This window comes from Oncorhynchus gorbuscha, linkage group LG16, assembly GCF_021184085.1.
Source record: "Oncorhynchus gorbuscha isolate QuinsamMale2020 ecotype Even-year linkage group LG16, OgorEven_v1.0, whole genome shotgun sequence".
NCBI lineage: Eukaryota > Metazoa > Chordata > Actinopteri > Salmoniformes > Salmonidae > Oncorhynchus > Oncorhynchus gorbuscha.
Genome location: NC_060188.1, coordinates 6,948,410 through 6,968,140, shown reverse-complemented (window position 1 = coordinate 6,968,140; position 19,731 = coordinate 6,948,410). Strand labels below are relative to the sequence as shown.

The 19,731-nt window shown below is 43.8% G+C and overlaps 1 protein-coding gene across 1 annotated transcript in view; it reads right to left on the bottom strand.

The window, feature by feature from the left end:
• Positions 1-1,044: 1,044 nt before the first annotated feature.
• The window catches only part of LOC124000482 (heparan sulfate glucosamine 3-O-sulfotransferase 6-like), a 37,060-nt gene continuing 18,373 nt past the window's right edge, over positions 1,045-19,731 (bottom strand). Inside the window, exon 2 of the mRNA XM_046306858.1 lies at positions 1,045-3,179. Coding sequence (XP_046162814.1) covers positions 2,561-3,179 — 619 coding nt within the window. The 3' untranslated portion in view covers positions 1,045-2,560. The remainder of the gene's footprint in view (positions 3,180-19,731) is intronic.

Below are 19,731 nucleotides of genomic sequence, written 5' to 3'. Positions count from 1 at the left end.
AGGTACTGTTTTCTACTGGGTGGAGGTACTGTTTTCTACTGGGTGGAGGTACTGTATCCTACTGGGTGGAGGTACTGTTTTCTACTGGGTGGAGGTACTGTTTTCTACTGGGTGGAGGTACTGTATCCTACTGGGTGGAGGTATTGTAGACTACTGGGTGGAGGTACTGCATCCTACTGGGTGGAGGTACTGTATCCTACTGGGTGGAGGCACTGTAGACTACTGGGTAGAGGTACTGTAGAGTACTGGGTGGAGGTATTGTAGACTACTGAGTGGAGGTACTGTAGTCTCCTGGGTGGAGGTACTGTATACTACTGGCTGGAGGCACTGTAGATTACTGGGTGGAGGCACTGTAGACTACTGGGTGGTAGGCAGGAGGCAGAAAGTAGTGCTACTGCCAAGGTAACTGGGTACTAAACCTAAACTGAGCCCATTCATTAACTGTTAATCCTGGAGCTGTTCTGCATCCATCCCAGTCTACATTTCAGGGGGAAAGTTGGCTTCCTTTTTAAAAAAGTTGTTCCACCAGAGCAGATGTGTTTTCTTCCTTTTGAAAGAAAGGAGTGTTGCTAATTCTGCCCAGAGAGGGAAGGATGGGTCTTTTTAAGACAGCTGACATATTTCATCATTTAAGGCCACATCACACACTGCTCTCAGGCTGTACATGTGGTCTCACTATGTGGAGGGAGAGAAAGAGGGAGAGCGAAGGGGGGCGAGAGGGAAGGGGCAAAGAGAGGGAGAGAGAAGATGAAGAGGAAGAGAGGAGAGGGAAAGAGGGAAGTGGAGGTCTGTGTATGTTTTCTACTGAGGAGTTAGACAGAGTTTAGCCTCTTATTCCAGGCTTCTGAGTTCTCCGAGAATACACAGAACACAATAATATAAGGTCTGGCTATGCTAAACGAGGTAGAGTTGGGTCTCCAGACCTCCAAGGGTCTGCTGATGGTGGGTCTCAATGAGACCTGTTGTAGCTAGTAGAACACTGACAGATCACAAGAGCATAACCGCACCACTGTGTGTTTCAGTAAAAAAAACGAACATTATGTGTTCATTTCAAATGAAGCTTTACTAAACATCTCAACATATTCTCATTTCAGTATGTACAATAGTGTTGTAAACTTCAGTATGGTTTAATAGAACATTTTTACAGAGTAATATGAATTGAAAGGAAATAAACTTTGACAAACATAATCTTTAAGCATGACATTTACAAATGAACTGGTAGAGTTAAGTGAACTGGTAACGTCAAGATAATGATACTCATTGTACATTGCATTTCATCATTGAAGGGTAAACTATACATACAAATCTGTTTCGGTTGCAAAATGGTGTTTCTGTACCCTAAGTGAGGTATCATTGTTGGATGCATCAACGGTTTGCAAGTAAGAACATCATTTTAAATGAGGCTTAAATAACTTTGAGTTAAAAGGTGAAATAAGTATCACATCATAATTAGCTCTTTACCCAAGGAGAAGAAAAATGATTCTGTGTACAAAGTCTTTATAATAGAGGTTCATCATCCAATGTAATACTGTCCCAATGTAATACTGTCCCAATGGAAATGCTGTCCCAATGGAATACTGTCCCAATGGAAATGCTGTCCCAATGGAATACTGTCCCAATGGAATACTGTCCCAATGGAAATGCTGTCCCAATGGAATACTGTCCCAATGTAATACTGTCCCAATGGAAATGCTGTAAACAGGGTCTGGTATTAGATTGACTTGACAGATAATGATAGATAGTTACACATTTGGTTTTTATATATACAGTACCATTGAAAACTCAAGTCAAAAGTCAAAAGAAAAGGATTGTCAACCCTGATATAGAATTTTTTTGTTGCTTAGTCGGGTGATCACAAGAATAATTAAAGCTACGTACACTTATTGCAATAAATACACTTTTCTTACGGTATCTTAAGCATGCACACACACACAAACCTACACACACACACACACACACACACACACACACACACACACACACACACACACACACACACACACACACACACACACACACACACACACACACACACACACACACACACACACACACACACACACACACACACACACACACACACACACACACACACACACACACACACACACACGCTGGTCAGAAACAGGTTGGTTATAAATCCTTTGTATAATCCATTGTAACATGAGTCTCCTCACACAGAGGTATCAAGTCATCAACGTCCTTTGGTCTACTTACTGTGTGACATGTATCATGATCTCCTGGTTCATGTACTTTACACTGGCAAAACAATGAGTTCTTACATTATTCTTACATGTAGCAACATACACATACTGTAACTGAAACTATAAACGACAGCTTTATATCATTGTTCCATAAAATACCAAAAAATGCCAACATTTTGTATAATGCATACCATGTCACAAGTCAAAGTGGTAACCTAGAACCCCTGTTCCCTCATTGACAAATGTAATGTCAGTCTTGTGTTTCCTGTCTTGATGAAAGCAGTATCCTCTACACATGTTTTAAAGTAATCATTTTCATCCTTTAGCTTGATTTCCATGTAACATTGGTGGACGGCTCAGTCCCATCCAAAGTCTTGTCCAGTCATCCGGTAGAACCTGCGGTTGAATGGCCTGTAGAAGTCCCTGAGCCTCTGCAGTACCTCTGGTGAGATCTGTGGATGAGGCCTTCCTTTGGACTTCCCCAGACACCGGGGCCTGCTGCTTCCCTCTGGCTTCTTCAGACAGGGGAATCCCTTAGTCTGGTTGAAGTAAAAGTGCTTGTCACTCACCACCCTCTTCAGACCCAGGAAGTCCTGCACCCGGCCCATCTCCCCCGCCGGGTCGGACACCAGCCGCTCGCCGCTGACGAACAGGAAGTGAGATAAGGGGAAGTGTTGGAGCCAGTTCTCCAGGTGCTTGGCGTACAGGCCGATGCGCACGGCGCTCCACGAGGTGTCGACCAATCCCGTAGAGGTATTCTTGAGGGCCAGGCTCTGGAAAGACGGGAGGCCGGGTTGTTTGGACAGCGTCTGGGTATAGTCGGAGATTGCCCGGGTCACGGGGTCGCGGACGACTACAATGAGCTTGGTGTGGCAGTTCATGGTGCAGAGGCGACGAGGAGCCTCCTTGGTCACAAAGTAGCTGGGCGTCTTCTCCATGGTGATCTGACCTTCTAGGGTCCGAGGCATCAGGTTCCTGACAACAGACATGGAGAATAATCAGTTACTGTCCTTCACTCAACAACATGACAAACTTCACACTATGCAGTGTCATAAAGAGCTGGAATACTGATTCATAATATACTGTACATTGGATATGATTCTTACATCTGTGTGTTTTTACAGAAATAGAGAACACATTACAGATATGCCATTTTAGATACACATCTTTGTCTGAGCCAGATATACATCCTTCAAGTTCAAAACTTTGTCCATTTTTTTTGTGGAACTATTTCATTTCCAAAAAATACTATTTTCCTCTACAAGCTCAGGTATGAAAAATTGCATTCTTAACTGCCACAAATCCAGCACTGTATACCTAAATTAAACCTTCTCCAAAACAGTAATGATTAAAAGAGTACAGTCTATGTTTATGAACCAGTCCCCAGCCCATCCCAGTCCTAGTATAGGAGCCATGGGAAACTGGGAGGCCGCAGAGCCAATATGGATCTGATGAGCCAAAGCCACAAGAACCACTTAACAGCAATTTCCTTAAGACTTCCTTCTCCAGCCCCCTGTCCTCCCCCTTTCCTGCACCGCAGAGTGATGTGTTCCCCCGCAGGCAGGCTCTGTGAAGAATCTAGCAATACCAGACGAAACAAATTTAACACGACTATGAAACACAAGGCTAGCTAAGCTGCTTAGCTCAGTTACACCACCTTTCTCACAGCTACTTTTAGTCTTAGATCATAGACAACCTCTGGTGAGAGATACTGAATACTGGAAAGAGATACAACACATAGAGTCCCAACGCTGTCCTGTAGGCAAAGATGTAACTGAGGTGTCATAAGAAACTGCTCCATAAGAAACAGTCTAGATTGAGTTCAGTCAGAATAATAAGCCTCTGTCACCTCTCTCAGCATCTGTTCTCCTATCTGTTATGTGAATGTTCTGACATGGCTGTTTGCCTCAACAACAACACCAAAATCAAGTTCAGAGAAGTTTACTATCAAGCTAAAGTATAAATCTGTCGGTGTTCCCTTGTGCAAGGCACTTAACCCTAATTGCTCCAGGGTTGCCGTTGATAATGGCTGATCTCTGGCTCTGACTCCACTCTCAGAGGGTGTCTCAGGGGGGTGGGATATGCAAACAAACAAACTTGTATACTACAAATGTAAGCACCCACCTAATTATTAATGATCTTATCTACTGTACTGTACTGACCAGGGAAAACTCCTAGCTCTATTGTCTATAATTCTGCTTCATCTAAATTCAGATGAATAAATTCTGTTAAATGCCTTGTGTGTCTGGTCTCGGGGATTTGTGGGTAATGTATGGAGGCTGTCCAATCCTCTACTGACGTCTGAGGCCGCTGTTTTGTGGTGAGAATGAATTCAGGGAACAAATTGTTTTACTTAACAAAGGATGAGAAGAAATGTTAGTTTATAGCGATTACTTTTCCATCCATCCATTCATTCATCCATCCACATCATAAGCCTACAGATGTAGGATCTTAATTTGAGTCAGTTTGCTACAGCAGGAAAATAATCCTGCAGCAACAGTATGTGAATTATTATGTGGAATATAACTCATGGACATTTTTGCTGGGGTTCATCCATTTTTCACAAGGTAAAATCAAGTCTGAGTTTATCAGAAGCTTCAGAAGCCTTTTTAAACCTTAAATACACTCTAAGTTTTACATTTCCTGCATTGTAGGAAAGTTATCCTGCAACAAGGTGACCAAATTAAGATCCTACATCTGAATCGTCTGTTATTCTTAAGGAGACCATATTGTGGCTTTACTGAAAATAAACAACTTCAACACATACTCTATGGACAGCCAGCACTTGAAAAAGTCTGTTTGTTTTTTATGAAAAGTCTTGAAGATTCGCCAAAACAATAATGCAAAACGACAGGAGTCCTTTCAATTGCTTCTATGATTGACAACAGATGAAGTGCTCATCAAATGAAGTTCAAAGAGTTCGTCTAAACAATGTGGGATCCTAGTTTAATTTTGCCAGTTATTCACCAGCAGGACTCTGGCAGTGGTTGCTGACTGACTTTGACGATGGTTCAGAGACTTTGACGACAGTTCAGAGATGTTTCTGGGTAAATCAAACTGTTCATTAGGCCTTGTGTCTGCTGCCAGACATGACATGGCACTCAAACAGAATGGTTTAGCTTAACTATAGTTGGATTGAAAACCAATCCAAGAAAGGAGGGAAGCGAATCAAACTAATAAGTCATCTCAAACAGATTATAGTCATGATAAGCACAGATAAGCACCTCTGTACATTTAATATTTTATTTAAAAGACTTTTCAAATGCTATTATACTTAAGTAATTGATAGCATGGGCATCATCTTGGTTGGTTTTTGAGGACTAACAGTGATTTAACTCCTCTCAATAATCTCTCTATAACATATTTTGACTTTAATGTAGTTGATTTACTAGGTGGACCAATACCTTCAGCCCTGTTGACATTCTAGAGAGCTTCAACAATTCAACAATCTCTAAAGGCTCAAATCATACAGACAACAGCGTGGAGCAACAACATGACCCCCTATTAGCCCTGAGCTAAGCACTGGTTTACAATAGTTCAAAGAGTCATCTGTAGTCAAACTACAGGGGTATTGTAGACTAGGTCTCCTGTAATTGCAGGTGGACAGACTAGAGCAGTGGTACTGTAACACCAGTGGAGGCTGCTGAGGGGAGGACGGCTCATAATAATGTCTGGAACGGAGCAAACACTGCAGCATTATACTCAGCTAATGTCTTTTCTGTTTACATGTAGCAAATAAACACGTCCCATTTATGATTAACATCCCAAAATGTTCATCACCTGTCCTGTCTGTCTGTCCCCAGTCCTGCTGTGCCAGATCGATGTGTCTGTCTCTGTATATCTGTGATGACAACAGATACGGCAGGACAGTGACAACAGATATGGAGGTGATGATGTTGGTTGGGTGGCTCTTCTGTCTGTCTCCTGTCTGGCCTTGGGTGTCTCCCCTCGTGATGTGATGTTTGTCATTGCTGTAATTGGCCATAAGGACATCTCCTTCCATAGTTATAAATATTTAATGTGATGCCCCTTCTCGCCACCTTCCCCAGGTCCCTATCTATCCCCCCTCACAATCTGCCTCATCATTACACAATCAATAAGAGCCACTCTCTTCCTATTATCAATGTCTTTGTGTGCCTTAAGTGTCAAGCACAATCAATATGAATCTGTAGAATATTGGGACATGTGCTTCAAAGGTCATTCTTCTAAATTAAAAACAAGGAACAGCAATCGTCCAGCTAACTATAACATAGTGTAGTTTAAGAGCTAGGTAAATCATAGCGTAGCCCGAGAGCTAGTTAAAAGTGTACCCCAAGAGCTAGCTAAATCATAGCGTAGCCAGAGAGCTAGTTAAAAGTGTGCCCCAAGAGCTAGCTAAATCATAGCGTAGCCCGAGAGCTAGTTAAAAGTGTAGCCCAGGAGCTAACTAAAATGTACCCCAAGAGCTAGCTAAATCATAGCGTAGCCCGAGAGCTAGTTAAAAGTGTAGCCCAGGAGCTAACTAAAACTATACCCCAAGAGCTAGCTAAAACATAGCGTAGCCCGAGAGCTAGTTAAAAGTGAAGCCCAGGAGCTAACTAAAACTGTACCCCAAGAGCTAGCTAAAACATAGCATAGCCCGAGAGCTAGTTAAAAGTGAAGCCCAGGAGCTAACTAAAACTGTACCCCAAGAGCTAGCTAAAACATAGCGTAGCCCGAGAGCTAGTTAAAAGTGAAGCCCAGGAGCTAACTAAAACTGTACCCCAAGAGCTAGCTAAAACATAGCGTAGCCCGAGAGCTAGTTAAAAGTGTAGCCCAGGAGCTAACTAAAACTGTACCCCAAGAGCTAGCTAAATCATAGCGTAGCCCGAGAGCTAGTTAAAAGTGTAGCCCAGGAGCTAACTAAAACTGTACCCCAAGAGCTAGCTAAAACATAGCGTAGCCCGAGAGCTAGTTAAAAGTGAAGCCCAGGAGCTAACTAAAACTGTACCCCAAGAGATAGCTAAAACATCCATGTCTGACTGTTACAGGAAAGGGAGCAACAGGGCGAGGTAGAGTTCTCTATTTGGGGCTTTCTTGGAGAGCTTTGCTGAGCTAGCCACATTAGCTAGTTGGTCCCCGCTGTTGTAGGATGTGGGTATTTTACCCTGAAGTGATATGCTTCTGATTATACGACTGATATGTAGCAACCAATCCGGAGCGGAGCGTAAAACCCCCCGCGGCTACTAGGATGTGGCTGACACATTTCCTGCCTTCACGATCATAACCCTGTAAAGTACTGGTACTACTACTACTACACAACATACTGTGCCTTCCTGTAATAAAAACATGGGACGTTTTCTGTCTATGGAAACGTGAATTGCTAAGACTTCACTGAATTAAGAATCATGACTGTACCAAAATGTTTATAATATCAATAGTCAAGAAACACTATTTATTTGTATAAACCTCACACCATTCTGCTTTAGAAGTGTAAAGTAATCATAATGCCTCCACTTTACTCAGAGGCAGAAGAGAAGCTGATTGAAATGGACGTTGGAGGATCTGCTCACTAGGCATATAGAGCACAGAGCCTGTTGGAAATAGTCTCTAAGTATTCAGGGCCCATATTCACAGAATCTCAGAGTAGGAGTGCTGATCTAGGATCAGATCCCCCCTGCCCATAAAGTCTTATTCATTAAGATCTGAAAGCCAAAACTTATCCTCGATCAGCATTCCCTCTCTGAGACGCTTTTTGAATACGGACTCAGAACTGTGAGATCCAATTAGACTGAAAATCAGCCCCATAAAAGAGGCAGGAGAGCAAACAGCAAGCTGAAGAAAACAACAATTCCCAGCAGCCATGCTGTGCACAGAGGGTGTCGGACAGAGACAGACGGCCTAGGGGACAGGCAGGGCAGGGCTGTCTGGCTGACTGTGGAAACCTTTCCCACCATGCAGTGCTTCCTGCCTCTCTGGACAGCTTGATAGCATGTTGTGTACTGTATTCTCATTGACGTGGCACAATATCAGGCTAAAACCTGGAACATTTTAGGTTTAATGACTGTTATGTGATGTTATGTAAATGACATTGACATTCTAATGTTTGACTCTAACTCTGTATAGATACTATCCAAACATTCTTCCAGTTTAACTGCATTTCACCTACAGAATGTAAACATGTCAAAAGAGCATTTGTAGGCTTCCATTTCCCCAAAGAGAAAACACTAACTGGTCTCTGATGATGAGATTGGATGTACAGATGAAACACTACAACAGGAAACGGGACTCTGTACTGTACAAGAAGAGAGCCATCGAGCCGTTAACCTTTATTTAACTAGGCCTAGCCATGACACCCTACTGAAGCCATGGCCGGGCCAACACTATGACACTATCAAGGATCATGGCAGGCCGACATGCTGGCCAAGTGTCTCTGATGTCAGGTCTTTGTGACAGCTTCTTAAGGGACAGCTGAGCTGACCAGTCATAGTGTTGGCCTGGCTGTGGTGCCAGTAGAGTGTTATGGCTCGGGCTGTGGCGGTCATAACATTTTGCCAGACGGTGATTGTCATACAAATGACTGTTGGTCTCACGGTAAATGACCATTAATTAACATAAACACTTTTAGCATTTTCTGGCTTCCACACATAGCCTGGTGCAGACCTTTGGAAGATCTACATTTTAAAAAGTCTAATAAATTCATGCAATATAGCCTACACCATCACAATAAATCCATTAAATATTTTAGACAGGTCTAAAGAAACACGATGTGAAGAAAATGTAGTCTAGTTCAGAAGAACAGAAGAGCATTCTCTAAGTTGTCTTTATGTTAGGCCCTGATCTGGTTATGCCATATGGCTCTGGGCTACACTAGTTCATTTAGCAGACAAGACTCTAATGTTGCATGAAAGGCATGAGCTCTGCTGTATACACTTCATCAAGGCTGTAAACACTTCATCAGTCTCTCATTCACAATTTGACAAGCACTTGATAATGCCTCGAATTTCCCGGGTGCATCCACTTTGTGAGGCCGTAATGCCCCCTAAAAAATACATGCCTTTTGTGGCCAGTGGTCGCTGTGCTGAATATAATCATTATAATTCCCTTCTCCCTGCTGCGTGCAGAAGCACCTCTCACAGTAAGTAAGGTGGTCGGGTCTTTCTCACAGGCTACAAGTCAAGACAGACACATCGGGGACGGAACTGCATGGGTCCTTATTCAAAAGGCGCATATTGATGATATCTGAAGAACTGTCCACATTTACTTTTCGTCAGCCAACAAGATGAGTCGACCTAACGAACAGCAAAATCACTAGTCAATCTACTGTCCCCCATAGTACAAAAGTTGACCAATTCTATTCTGTGAGACAAAATAAATATTCCAAACATAGTCTGGGACAGTTGTCAGATGCGATGCGTTGTCAGATGATAACAAATTAATAGAACCACTACCATAAAAAAAACGTTTAGCTTAAAATGTTGATAAAGTATTAGGCTATTTCTTCACATTATAAGCAGGGCTTCTGAGGTTAAACATCAACACTAGCCAAGCAATAAACAACACTCTGGACCAGTCTCACTAAAGACCAGATCCCACAGAGCTGTAGCGATGGAGCCAGAGTTGGGGGTGCCCCCATGATTGCACGACTGAGAATTAACCATGAACCCACCCACACATCCGTACCATATCACTCTACCCTCTCTGTCCCTGCCCCCTCACCCCCCATGACACTCTATCAAACACTATGGGGTCAGAGACACAGTAACACTATATTATATTATATTATTATTATATTATTATTATTATTATTACCCACACACCCCAGACACAGCCTCACATCCACACCACTTCTCCACCCCTCCCTCTCAGCCTCCCTCCCTCCCTCCCTCCCTCCACACACACACACACACACACACACACACACACACACACACACACACACACACACACACACACACACACACACACACACACACACACACACACACACACACACACACACACACACACACACACACACACACACACACACACACACACACACACACACACACACACACTATGAAGCACCAGAAAGGCCAGGACACCAGGATCTGGTGTGTCTCAGAGACGTAGTTAGTGTCACACGGGAGGTGGATGCCTGTGGATTCACAGTGTGCCTCCCATCAGGCTCCACTGCCCACATCCACCCATTCATACTCAGACAGGAAGAGGAAAATAATGGTTATACATAATATATAGTAGAGTAGGGGGAAGTATATACACCAGAGCTTGGGACTAAAAGGTTCTATTTTCAAAAATATGATTCTGAGGTAATTACAACATTAATTGGGGGTATTTGGAGCATTATATAGGAAGAGAACATTGAACAGAACAAGGCTATGTCAATAACTCAATTTTGACAAAAATGCATATTGAACCATATAGTCCCAAGCTCTTGTAACAGGCTCCTTAAACAAGAGTAGGATACCATTATCATTGGTGTGATAGAGAGGAGATGGACTTGCCGCATCTGTAAAAAAAAAAAAAAATGTGTGCGTGTGTGTCGGGCACATGCGTAGGCTTCTCTTTTAGGGATGAAGTGCAGTGGAGCCCATTACTAATTAGTGACTAGAATAGAAGAGCCCAATCATAATGAAGTATCATCACAGGGTCTGAGGTCAACGATGCGTCGCCGGTGAGTTTTCTGGGGAACGGCTAATGGCTTCAACATTTACACACATTAAAGTACATAGGCCAAGCAGTCAAAAACCATGTAGCCGCTGTCAGACCTGGGCTCAAATACTATTGGAAATCTTTCAAATAGTTTAAGCGTTTGTTTTAGCCTGCCCACGATTGCCAGGCGGGCGGTGCTTGGACTTTTGGGACCTTTCTATTGGTTCAATTGCAACAGGCAAGGTTAATGAGGCACAAATAAAGTATTTCAAATGATTTTGAATAGCATTTGCACCCAGGTTTGGCCTCTGTTTTTGTAGGACGCCAACGGTCAAGTCCATGACATGCTGCTGCCATTCTATATTCAACTGTACATACATATGAAAGTTAACTTTAGAAACATACATTTACCAGATTTGTACGTTTCTGCATTTAGCTCTCATATGATTGAGAACTTGAAACAGTTTGATTACCTGTGACAAAGCCATTGGCCCGTGAGCCCTCAGGGTAATTTCAGCTTATTTCCATTAAACGTTTTTCATCGTTTTTAACCTAACATTATTCTTTGTGGGGATGGCAGAGAAACCATGCATGACAACCCAAGGCATCTGAAATATTTTATTTTGGCCTGTCGAAGCGAGCTATTATTTCTCCTCACAAACACGCTTCTCCTTCCTACTCCTGACTGACTGACTGACTGACTTCTTTTTACTGCTGGGAGTGCAGCTAAAATGGCAAAACGTGCTGATGTCTCCTCAGTACTTTCTGGGATCGCTTAAAATGGACCACAATGCATCTCAAATGATTATAATTCCCACCATATGGGGTGTGAGTATAGGGCCTAGTAGTCTACCGTATCCCAATGGCGCCACCCCTCCCCCACCTCCACCTTACCTCCAACCCACCCAGGCCCAACACTATTAAAACACTATGCAACTGAACGCTACAGCCACTTCCTGTTCTGTTTGCAACTGAACGCCACAGCCACTCCTGGTCTGTTAGACAACTCAACACGGCATTCAGTCTCTACTTATCATTAATGGCCCAAGGGCAGGACAGTGAGGGAATGAGGTGTGGGGAAAATCCCCTTTACTCTAATGGAAAATCAGGCTTGCGTACTGTACTGTACTAATGGGTTACTTTTATAGTCCGTTTTATACATTGTCTGGACTGAGAGTGATGCTGTGAGATTTTGTGTTCTACCTTAAAATACAGTAATAGTATGTTTTTATAAGTTTAGCAGAGTTAAATCATTGTTGTGTAAGATTTAAATAAGAAAACACCCTTAATTGATTTGGAATTTGTATTTAATTAAAATGTTTTCATATTTTATAAACAATACAAAACATACACATACAATCGACAACATAATACAAACATCAACTACATGACATCTGCCCAGACCCACTAGCACACACCCCCATCTCCATCACCTACATGACATCTGCCCAGACCCACTAGCACACACCCCCATCTCCAGCACCTACATGACATCTGCCCAGACCCACTAGCACACACCCCCATCTCCATCACCTACATGACATCTGCCCAGACCCACTAGCACACACCCCCATCTCCAGCACCTACATGACATCTGCCCAGACCCACTAGCACACACCCCCATCTCCATCACCTACATGACATCTGCCCAGACCCACTAGCACACACCTCCATCTCCATCACCTACATGACATCTGCCCAGACCCACTAGCACACACCCCCATCTCCAGCACCTACATGACATCTGCCCAGACCCACTAGCTCACACCCCCATCTCCATCACCTACATGACATCTGCCCAGACCCACTAGCACACATCCCCATCTCCAGCACCTACATGACATCTGCCCAGACCCACTAGCACACACCCCCATCTCCATCACCTACATGACATCTTTCCAGACCCACTAGCACACACCCCCATCTCCAGCAACTACATGACATCTGCCCAGACCCACTAGCACACACCCCCATCTCCAGCAACTACATGACATCTGCCCAGACCCACTAGCACACACCCCCATCTCCAGCAACTACATGACATCTGCCCAGACCCACTAGCACACACCCCCATCTCCAGCAACTACATGACATCTGCCCAGACCCACTAGCACACACCCCCATCTCCATCACCTACATGACATCTGCCCAGACCCACTAGCACACACCCCCATCTCCAGCACCTACATGACATCTGCCCAGACCCACTAGCACACACCCCCATCTCCAGCAACTACATGACATCTGCCCAGACCCACTAGCACACACCCCCATCTCCAGCAACTACATGACATCTGCCCAGACCCACTAGCACACACCCCCATCTCCAGCACCTACATGACATCTGCCCAGACCCACTAGCTCACACCCCCATCTCCATCACCTACATGACATCTGCCCAGACCCACTAGCACACACCCCCACCTCCAGCAACTACATGACATCTGCCCAGACCCACTAGCACACACCCCCATCTCCATCACCTACATGACATCTGCCCAGACCCACTAGCACACACCCCCATCTCCATCACCTACATGACATCTGCCCAGACCCACTAGCACACACCCCCATCTCCAGCAACTACATGACATCTGCCCAGACCCACTAGCACACACCCCCATCTCCAGCAACTACATGACATCTGCCCAGACCCACTAGCACACACCCCCATCTCCAGCAACTACATGACATCTGCCCAGACCCACTAGCACACACCCCCATCTCCAGCAACTACATGACATCTGCCCAGACCCACTAGCACACACCCCCACCTCCAGCAACTACATGACATCTGCCCAGACCCACTAGCACACACCCCCATCTCCATCACCTACATGACATCTGCCCAGACCCACTAGCACACACCCCCATCTCCATCACCTACATGACATCTGCCCAGACCCACTAGCACACACCCCCATCTCCATCACCTACATGACATCTGCCCAGACCCACTAGCACACACCCCCATCTCCAGCACCTACATGACATCTGCCCAGACCCACTAGCACACACCCCCATCTCCATCACCTACATGACATCTGCCCAGACCCACTAGCACACACCCCCATCTCCAGCAACTACATGACATCTGCCCAGACCCACTAGCACACACCCCCATCTCCAGCAACTACATGACATCTGCCCAGACCCACTAGCACACACCCCCATCTCCAGCAACTACATGACATCTGCCCAGACCCACTAGCACACACCCCATCTCCAGCACCTACATGACATCTGCCCAGACCCACTAGCACACACCCCCATCTCCAGCACCTACATGACACCTGCCCAGACCCACTAGCACACACCCCCATCTCCATCACCTACATGACATCTGCCCAGACCCACTAGCACACACCCCCATCTCCATCACCTACATGACATCTGCCCAGACCCACTAGCACACACCCCCATCTCCAGCACCTACATGACACCTGCCCAGACCCACTAGCACACACCCCCATCTCCATCACCTACATGACATCTGCCCAGACCCACTAGCACACACCCCCATCTCCAGCACCCGCATCACTTTCCGCCACATGGCCTCAAACTGCACCATTTTGTTTCTCTTCTTCCACGCACTTTCAATATTTAAATAATAAATCATTACATTTTTACATTGTGTTAATGATGGCGGATTGATTGATTCCCACGTTTTTAGCCCACATGCCATATGTCTTGAGATATGCAGACAGACGGGTTAAAAGTAAGTTTACATTGTACTACTTCTGACAGACAACTTTTTACCTCTGCTCCCAACTTCCGGATTTTATAGTATTCCCAGAAAACATGGATTACTGAGTCATTATTAGTTTTACACACAGAGTTTCTTATTCAGTACTAATGCTAGGATCAAGCCTCATGGATTGATGCAGTAAGTGGCCTACAGTACCTTTTTTCATATGTAGAGAGAGAGTATGGTGTAGCTGTGTGCTAAACAGCCCATTTAAACTGTGTTTGGCTTCCATAATGGTCACTGCAATAGATATTTTAACATGTGGTTGATAACACCAATGAGCATATCACTGATAACAACAATGACCAACAAGGACAGTGAAAATCCACCTGTTGTAATCATCACGTCCATATTGTTGTGAATTGTTAGATACTACTTCACTGTTGGAGCTAGGAACACAAGCATTTTGCTACATCCGCAATAACATCTGCTAAATATGTGTATGTGACCAATACAATTTGATTTGATTTGATTACTACATGACTTAATTGATGGCACTTTGTGAGCCTATGGGATTTCCAGTGGTATTGACGTTTCCCGTGCCCATATGCCATTGCCCTGAAAGGATTTATACTATCATTTAATTGCAATCCGATTGGCTGAGGCCTTCGGTGTCAGGGTAAAGGTCAGCCAATTGACAAGCTGTCAAAATATTGATGACATCACTTGCGTATTGGAGTTTTCCTGAAATTGAAATGCAGTAATGATCTTTTCATGAATCACGCAGTATCATCATTGCGCACATTCACTGACTGGCTGAGTACTGTATGTTCATACACAGTACAAATCATGATAAGAGGACATGCACATTCAACAACTTGCCTACTGTATGTTTTTAGAATATCTTTCTGTATGAAAGTGAGGAGTGGAACAAGAGAACAGCATCTTATTCATAATTCTTTCATCTTTATGAAAGCAATATGAAAAATAAGTGGAGATCCATTTTGTCTAGTTAAAACCTCTTTGGGCTGAGATCCCACTAACGAGATCGATATGACAACAGCCAGTGAAAGTGCAGGGCGCCAAATTCAAAACAACAGAAATCCCATAATTAAAATTCCTCAAACATACAAGTATTGTACACCATTTTAAAGATACACTTCTTGTTAATCTCATCACAGTGTTCAATTTCAAAAAGGCTTTACAGCGAAAGCAAACCAAACGATTGTGTTAGGTCAGAGCCAAGTCACAGAAAAACACAGCCATTTTTCCAGCCAAAGACAGGAGTCACAAAAAGCAGAAGTATAAATTAATTAATCACTAACCTTTGAGGATCTTCATCAGATGACACTCATAGGACTTCATGTTACACAATACATGTATGTTTTGTTCGATAAAGTTCATATTTATATAAAAAAAATCTCAGTAGTTCCAAAACATCCGGTGATATTGCAGAGAGCCATATCAATTTACAGAAATACTCATAATACTCATAATAAACATTGATAAAAGATACAACTATTATGCACGGAATTATAGATACACGTCTCCTTAACGCTGTGTCAGATTTCCCAAAAACTTTACAAAAAAAGAACACCATGCTATAATCTGAGTACGAGACCAAAACAACCCAAACAGATATCCGTCATGTTGGAGTCAACAGAAATCAGAAATAGCATTATAAATATTCACTTACCTTTGATGATCTTTATCAGAATGCACTCCCAGGAATCCCAGTTCCACAACAAATGTTTGTTTTGTTCGATAATGTCCATCATTTATGTCCAAATACCTCCTTTTGTTAGCACGTTCAGTTCACAAATTCAAATTCATGACGTGCACCTGGCAACCTTGGTTAGTGTGCACTGCGCCCGGCCCACCACAGGAGTCGCTGGTGCGCAATGATACAAGGACATCCCTACCGGCCAAACCCTCCCTAACCCGGATGACGCTGGGCCAATTGTGCGTCGCCCCACGGACCTCCCGGTCGCGGCCGGTTACGACAGAGCCTTGGCGCGAACCCAGAGTCTCTGGTGGCACAGCTGGCGCTGCAGTACAGCGCCCTTAACCACTGCACCACCCAGGAGGCCTCACAGAGCTTACTCTCACGTGAACGAGTGTGGCTAGCTCTTGGCTCTCTGGCAGACCTCTGACTCATTCCCCTCTCATTCGCCCCCACTTCACAGTAGAAGCATCAAACAAGGTTCTAAAGACTGTTGACATCTAGTGTAAGCCTTAGGAAGTGCAATTTGACCAATACCCCACTGTATCTTCAATAGGAAATGAGTTGAAAACCTACAAACCTCAGATTTCCCACTTCCTGGTTGGATTTTCTCTCAGGTTTTTGCCTGCCATTTGAGTTCTGTTATACTCACAAACATCATTCAAACAGTTTTAGAAACTTCAGAGTATTTTCTATCCAAATAATATGCATATCTTAGCATCTGGGACTGAGTAGCAGGCAGTTTACTCTGGGCACCTTATTAATCCAAGCTACTCAATACTGCCCCCCCAGCCATAAGAAGTTATTAAGATACTATGGCTGAGTTTACACAGGCAGCACAATTCTGATCTGTTGTCCAATTATTGGTCTTTTGACTCTTTTATGGTCCAGATGTCCGACTGGATTGTAGCTCTTCTGATGTGATGTCTGACTGGGTTTGATCCCAACATAAATAAATCTCCTCTCTGCCTCAGAGGCATACATGATGAAGCTACTCTCATATAATTCACTGTCTGGGTGAAACATGTCAGAAGGCACTGACTTACGGATGGACTTTGTCAACGACGTCACACATCTTGAGGCCAGCTTGCAGGTTTTGAAACATGGCACTAATTTACACTGTATGAAATTTCACTTCATATTCAGTGGTCCTATTCACAAGAGAGTCCTCTTTTGGAGGAATATGTGTGACTTTCTTGCTGGGATTTGAGAAGTTAGGAGGTGTGTGTGTGTGTGTGTGTGTGTGTGTGTGTGTGTGTGTGTGTGTGTGTGTGTGTGTGTGTGTGTGTGTGTGTGTGTGTGTGTGTGTGTGTGTGTGTGTGTGTGTGTGTGTGTGTGTGTGTGTGTGTGTGTGTGTGTTGTGTGTGTGTGTGTGTGTGTTGGGGAGGGGAGGGGAGGTTAGCAGGAGAAAGCACAAATGTATAAAAGCATGTTTCATACACTTTGGTTTATTTATACAGTATAACTCAATAGGACTGGATAGAATTCCATGATCTCTCTTGATCCATCTGTCTTAAATCAAGTCTTTAAGGCGGTGTCACACTGGTATACACAATGATTTAGTGGTTTGTAATATTTGTAATATTTGTTAGTCATCAATCCATTAATCAAATTGAAAAGTGAATAGGACTATTTTCTACCATCAGCCTTTCCAAGAAGTCTGTTTTCTCCCAGTCCCTCCCTGCTTTTCCTGTAGAGGTGTTTACATGCCATCTAAATGACAAATGTTTTCCCCCAGAATGAGCCAACGAGGCATTTTGTAATTTCCATACAATAAAGATCCAAAACGTTCATAAGAAAGCAGAAAAACAAATGAGTTCATTATAAAGTCTTCAACAACAGGAGGCCGATCTATAAAAACAGTGACAACTCATGTACTTCATTGTGTCCATGTCGCGGTGACATAAGCATAACAATCCATGCCATTGTGCCACGGAAAGTTGAGGTTTGCCGGTTTTCCTGTTTCAACTGTGTCTGGTGTGGCTCTCACAGGGCCCATATGAAAAACATTGGACCTAAGTCTATTTAAACCCATGAAACAACACAGAAAGTCATTAAATCCCCCTTTTGATTCTGATGGGACCATTCTGTGGCTTTTTCTAGTTTAGTAATGTCCGTAGGCACACATGCAAACTACACAGACACACGCATGGATGTACCGTTCACACACACGCCCACCCACTCTCTCTCTCTCTCTCTCTCTCTCTTTCACGCACGCACGCACGCACACACACACACACACACACACACACACTCTCTCTCTCTCTCTCTCTCTCTCTCTCTCTCTCTCTCTCTCTCTCTCTCTCTCTCTCTCTCTTCTCTCTTTCACGCACGCACGCACGCACGCACACACACACACACACGCCCACCCACTCTCTCTCTCTCTCTCTCTCTCTCTCTCTCTCTCTCTCTCTCTCTCTCTCTCTCTCTCTCTCTCTCTCTCTCTCTCGCACACACACACACACACACACACACACACACACACACACACACACACACACACACACACACACACACACACACACACACACACACACACACACACACACACACACACACACACACACACACACACACACACACACACACACACACACACACACACACACACACACACACACACACACTAAAGCTCCGGAAAGCTGAGGAAAAGAGCTGGCAAGAATCACAGAGAGAAGTCAGTGGAAAACACTTAAAAGAGGTCTGAGCAGTTTTGTCTCATAGCAGACAATGGTTTTTGGAAGACAATGCGTGGGATGGGATTGTGTGTGTGTATTAAGTCTATCCAGTATGCATATTGCCCCTGTATGTCCCTGTGGTTGACAGTCATAAATGATAAGGTTTTTATGACAGTGCACGAGCAGTCTCTCTCCCATTCTATTAGAATCAGATGCAGTCATCATATTTCACTGTCCAGGACATATGGCTCCAGACATATTATCACACTGCACTGTTGTCAGCTCCCCCAACTGTCTTTCTCTGTCCATAATCATGTGTCTCTCTGTCAATGACAACGCACTTGGTCCCAAATCTGCATGAGGCAAAGGTTCACACAATGTAGACAAGTTACAGTTGTAGATAAATAATTTATACAGTCTTTTACACTCCCTTTGGCACTAATTTCAGAACCTTGTGGTCATTTTTCACAACTCCAGACACAAAACTCAAAACGGTCATCACTTGTAACACAGGCTGTCCATGTTCAGAACCTTGTGGTCATTTTTCACAACTCCAGACACAAAACTCAAAACGGTCATCACTTGTAACACAGGCTGTCCATGTTCAGAACATTGCATTGTGCATTCATATCTTTAAAGAAACCTTGCACTTGCAGAATCATTGTTTCAAATAACTAATTTATCATGAAATACCATAGGAACATTAATTTAGATCATCCTCACACAAGATACCGATAGTTTCACTGTGTAGTTGTTCGTACAATCATTAAATATTGTAGTACAAAATATGTGATACATGTTTCATTATGGTACTACACGTAAGTA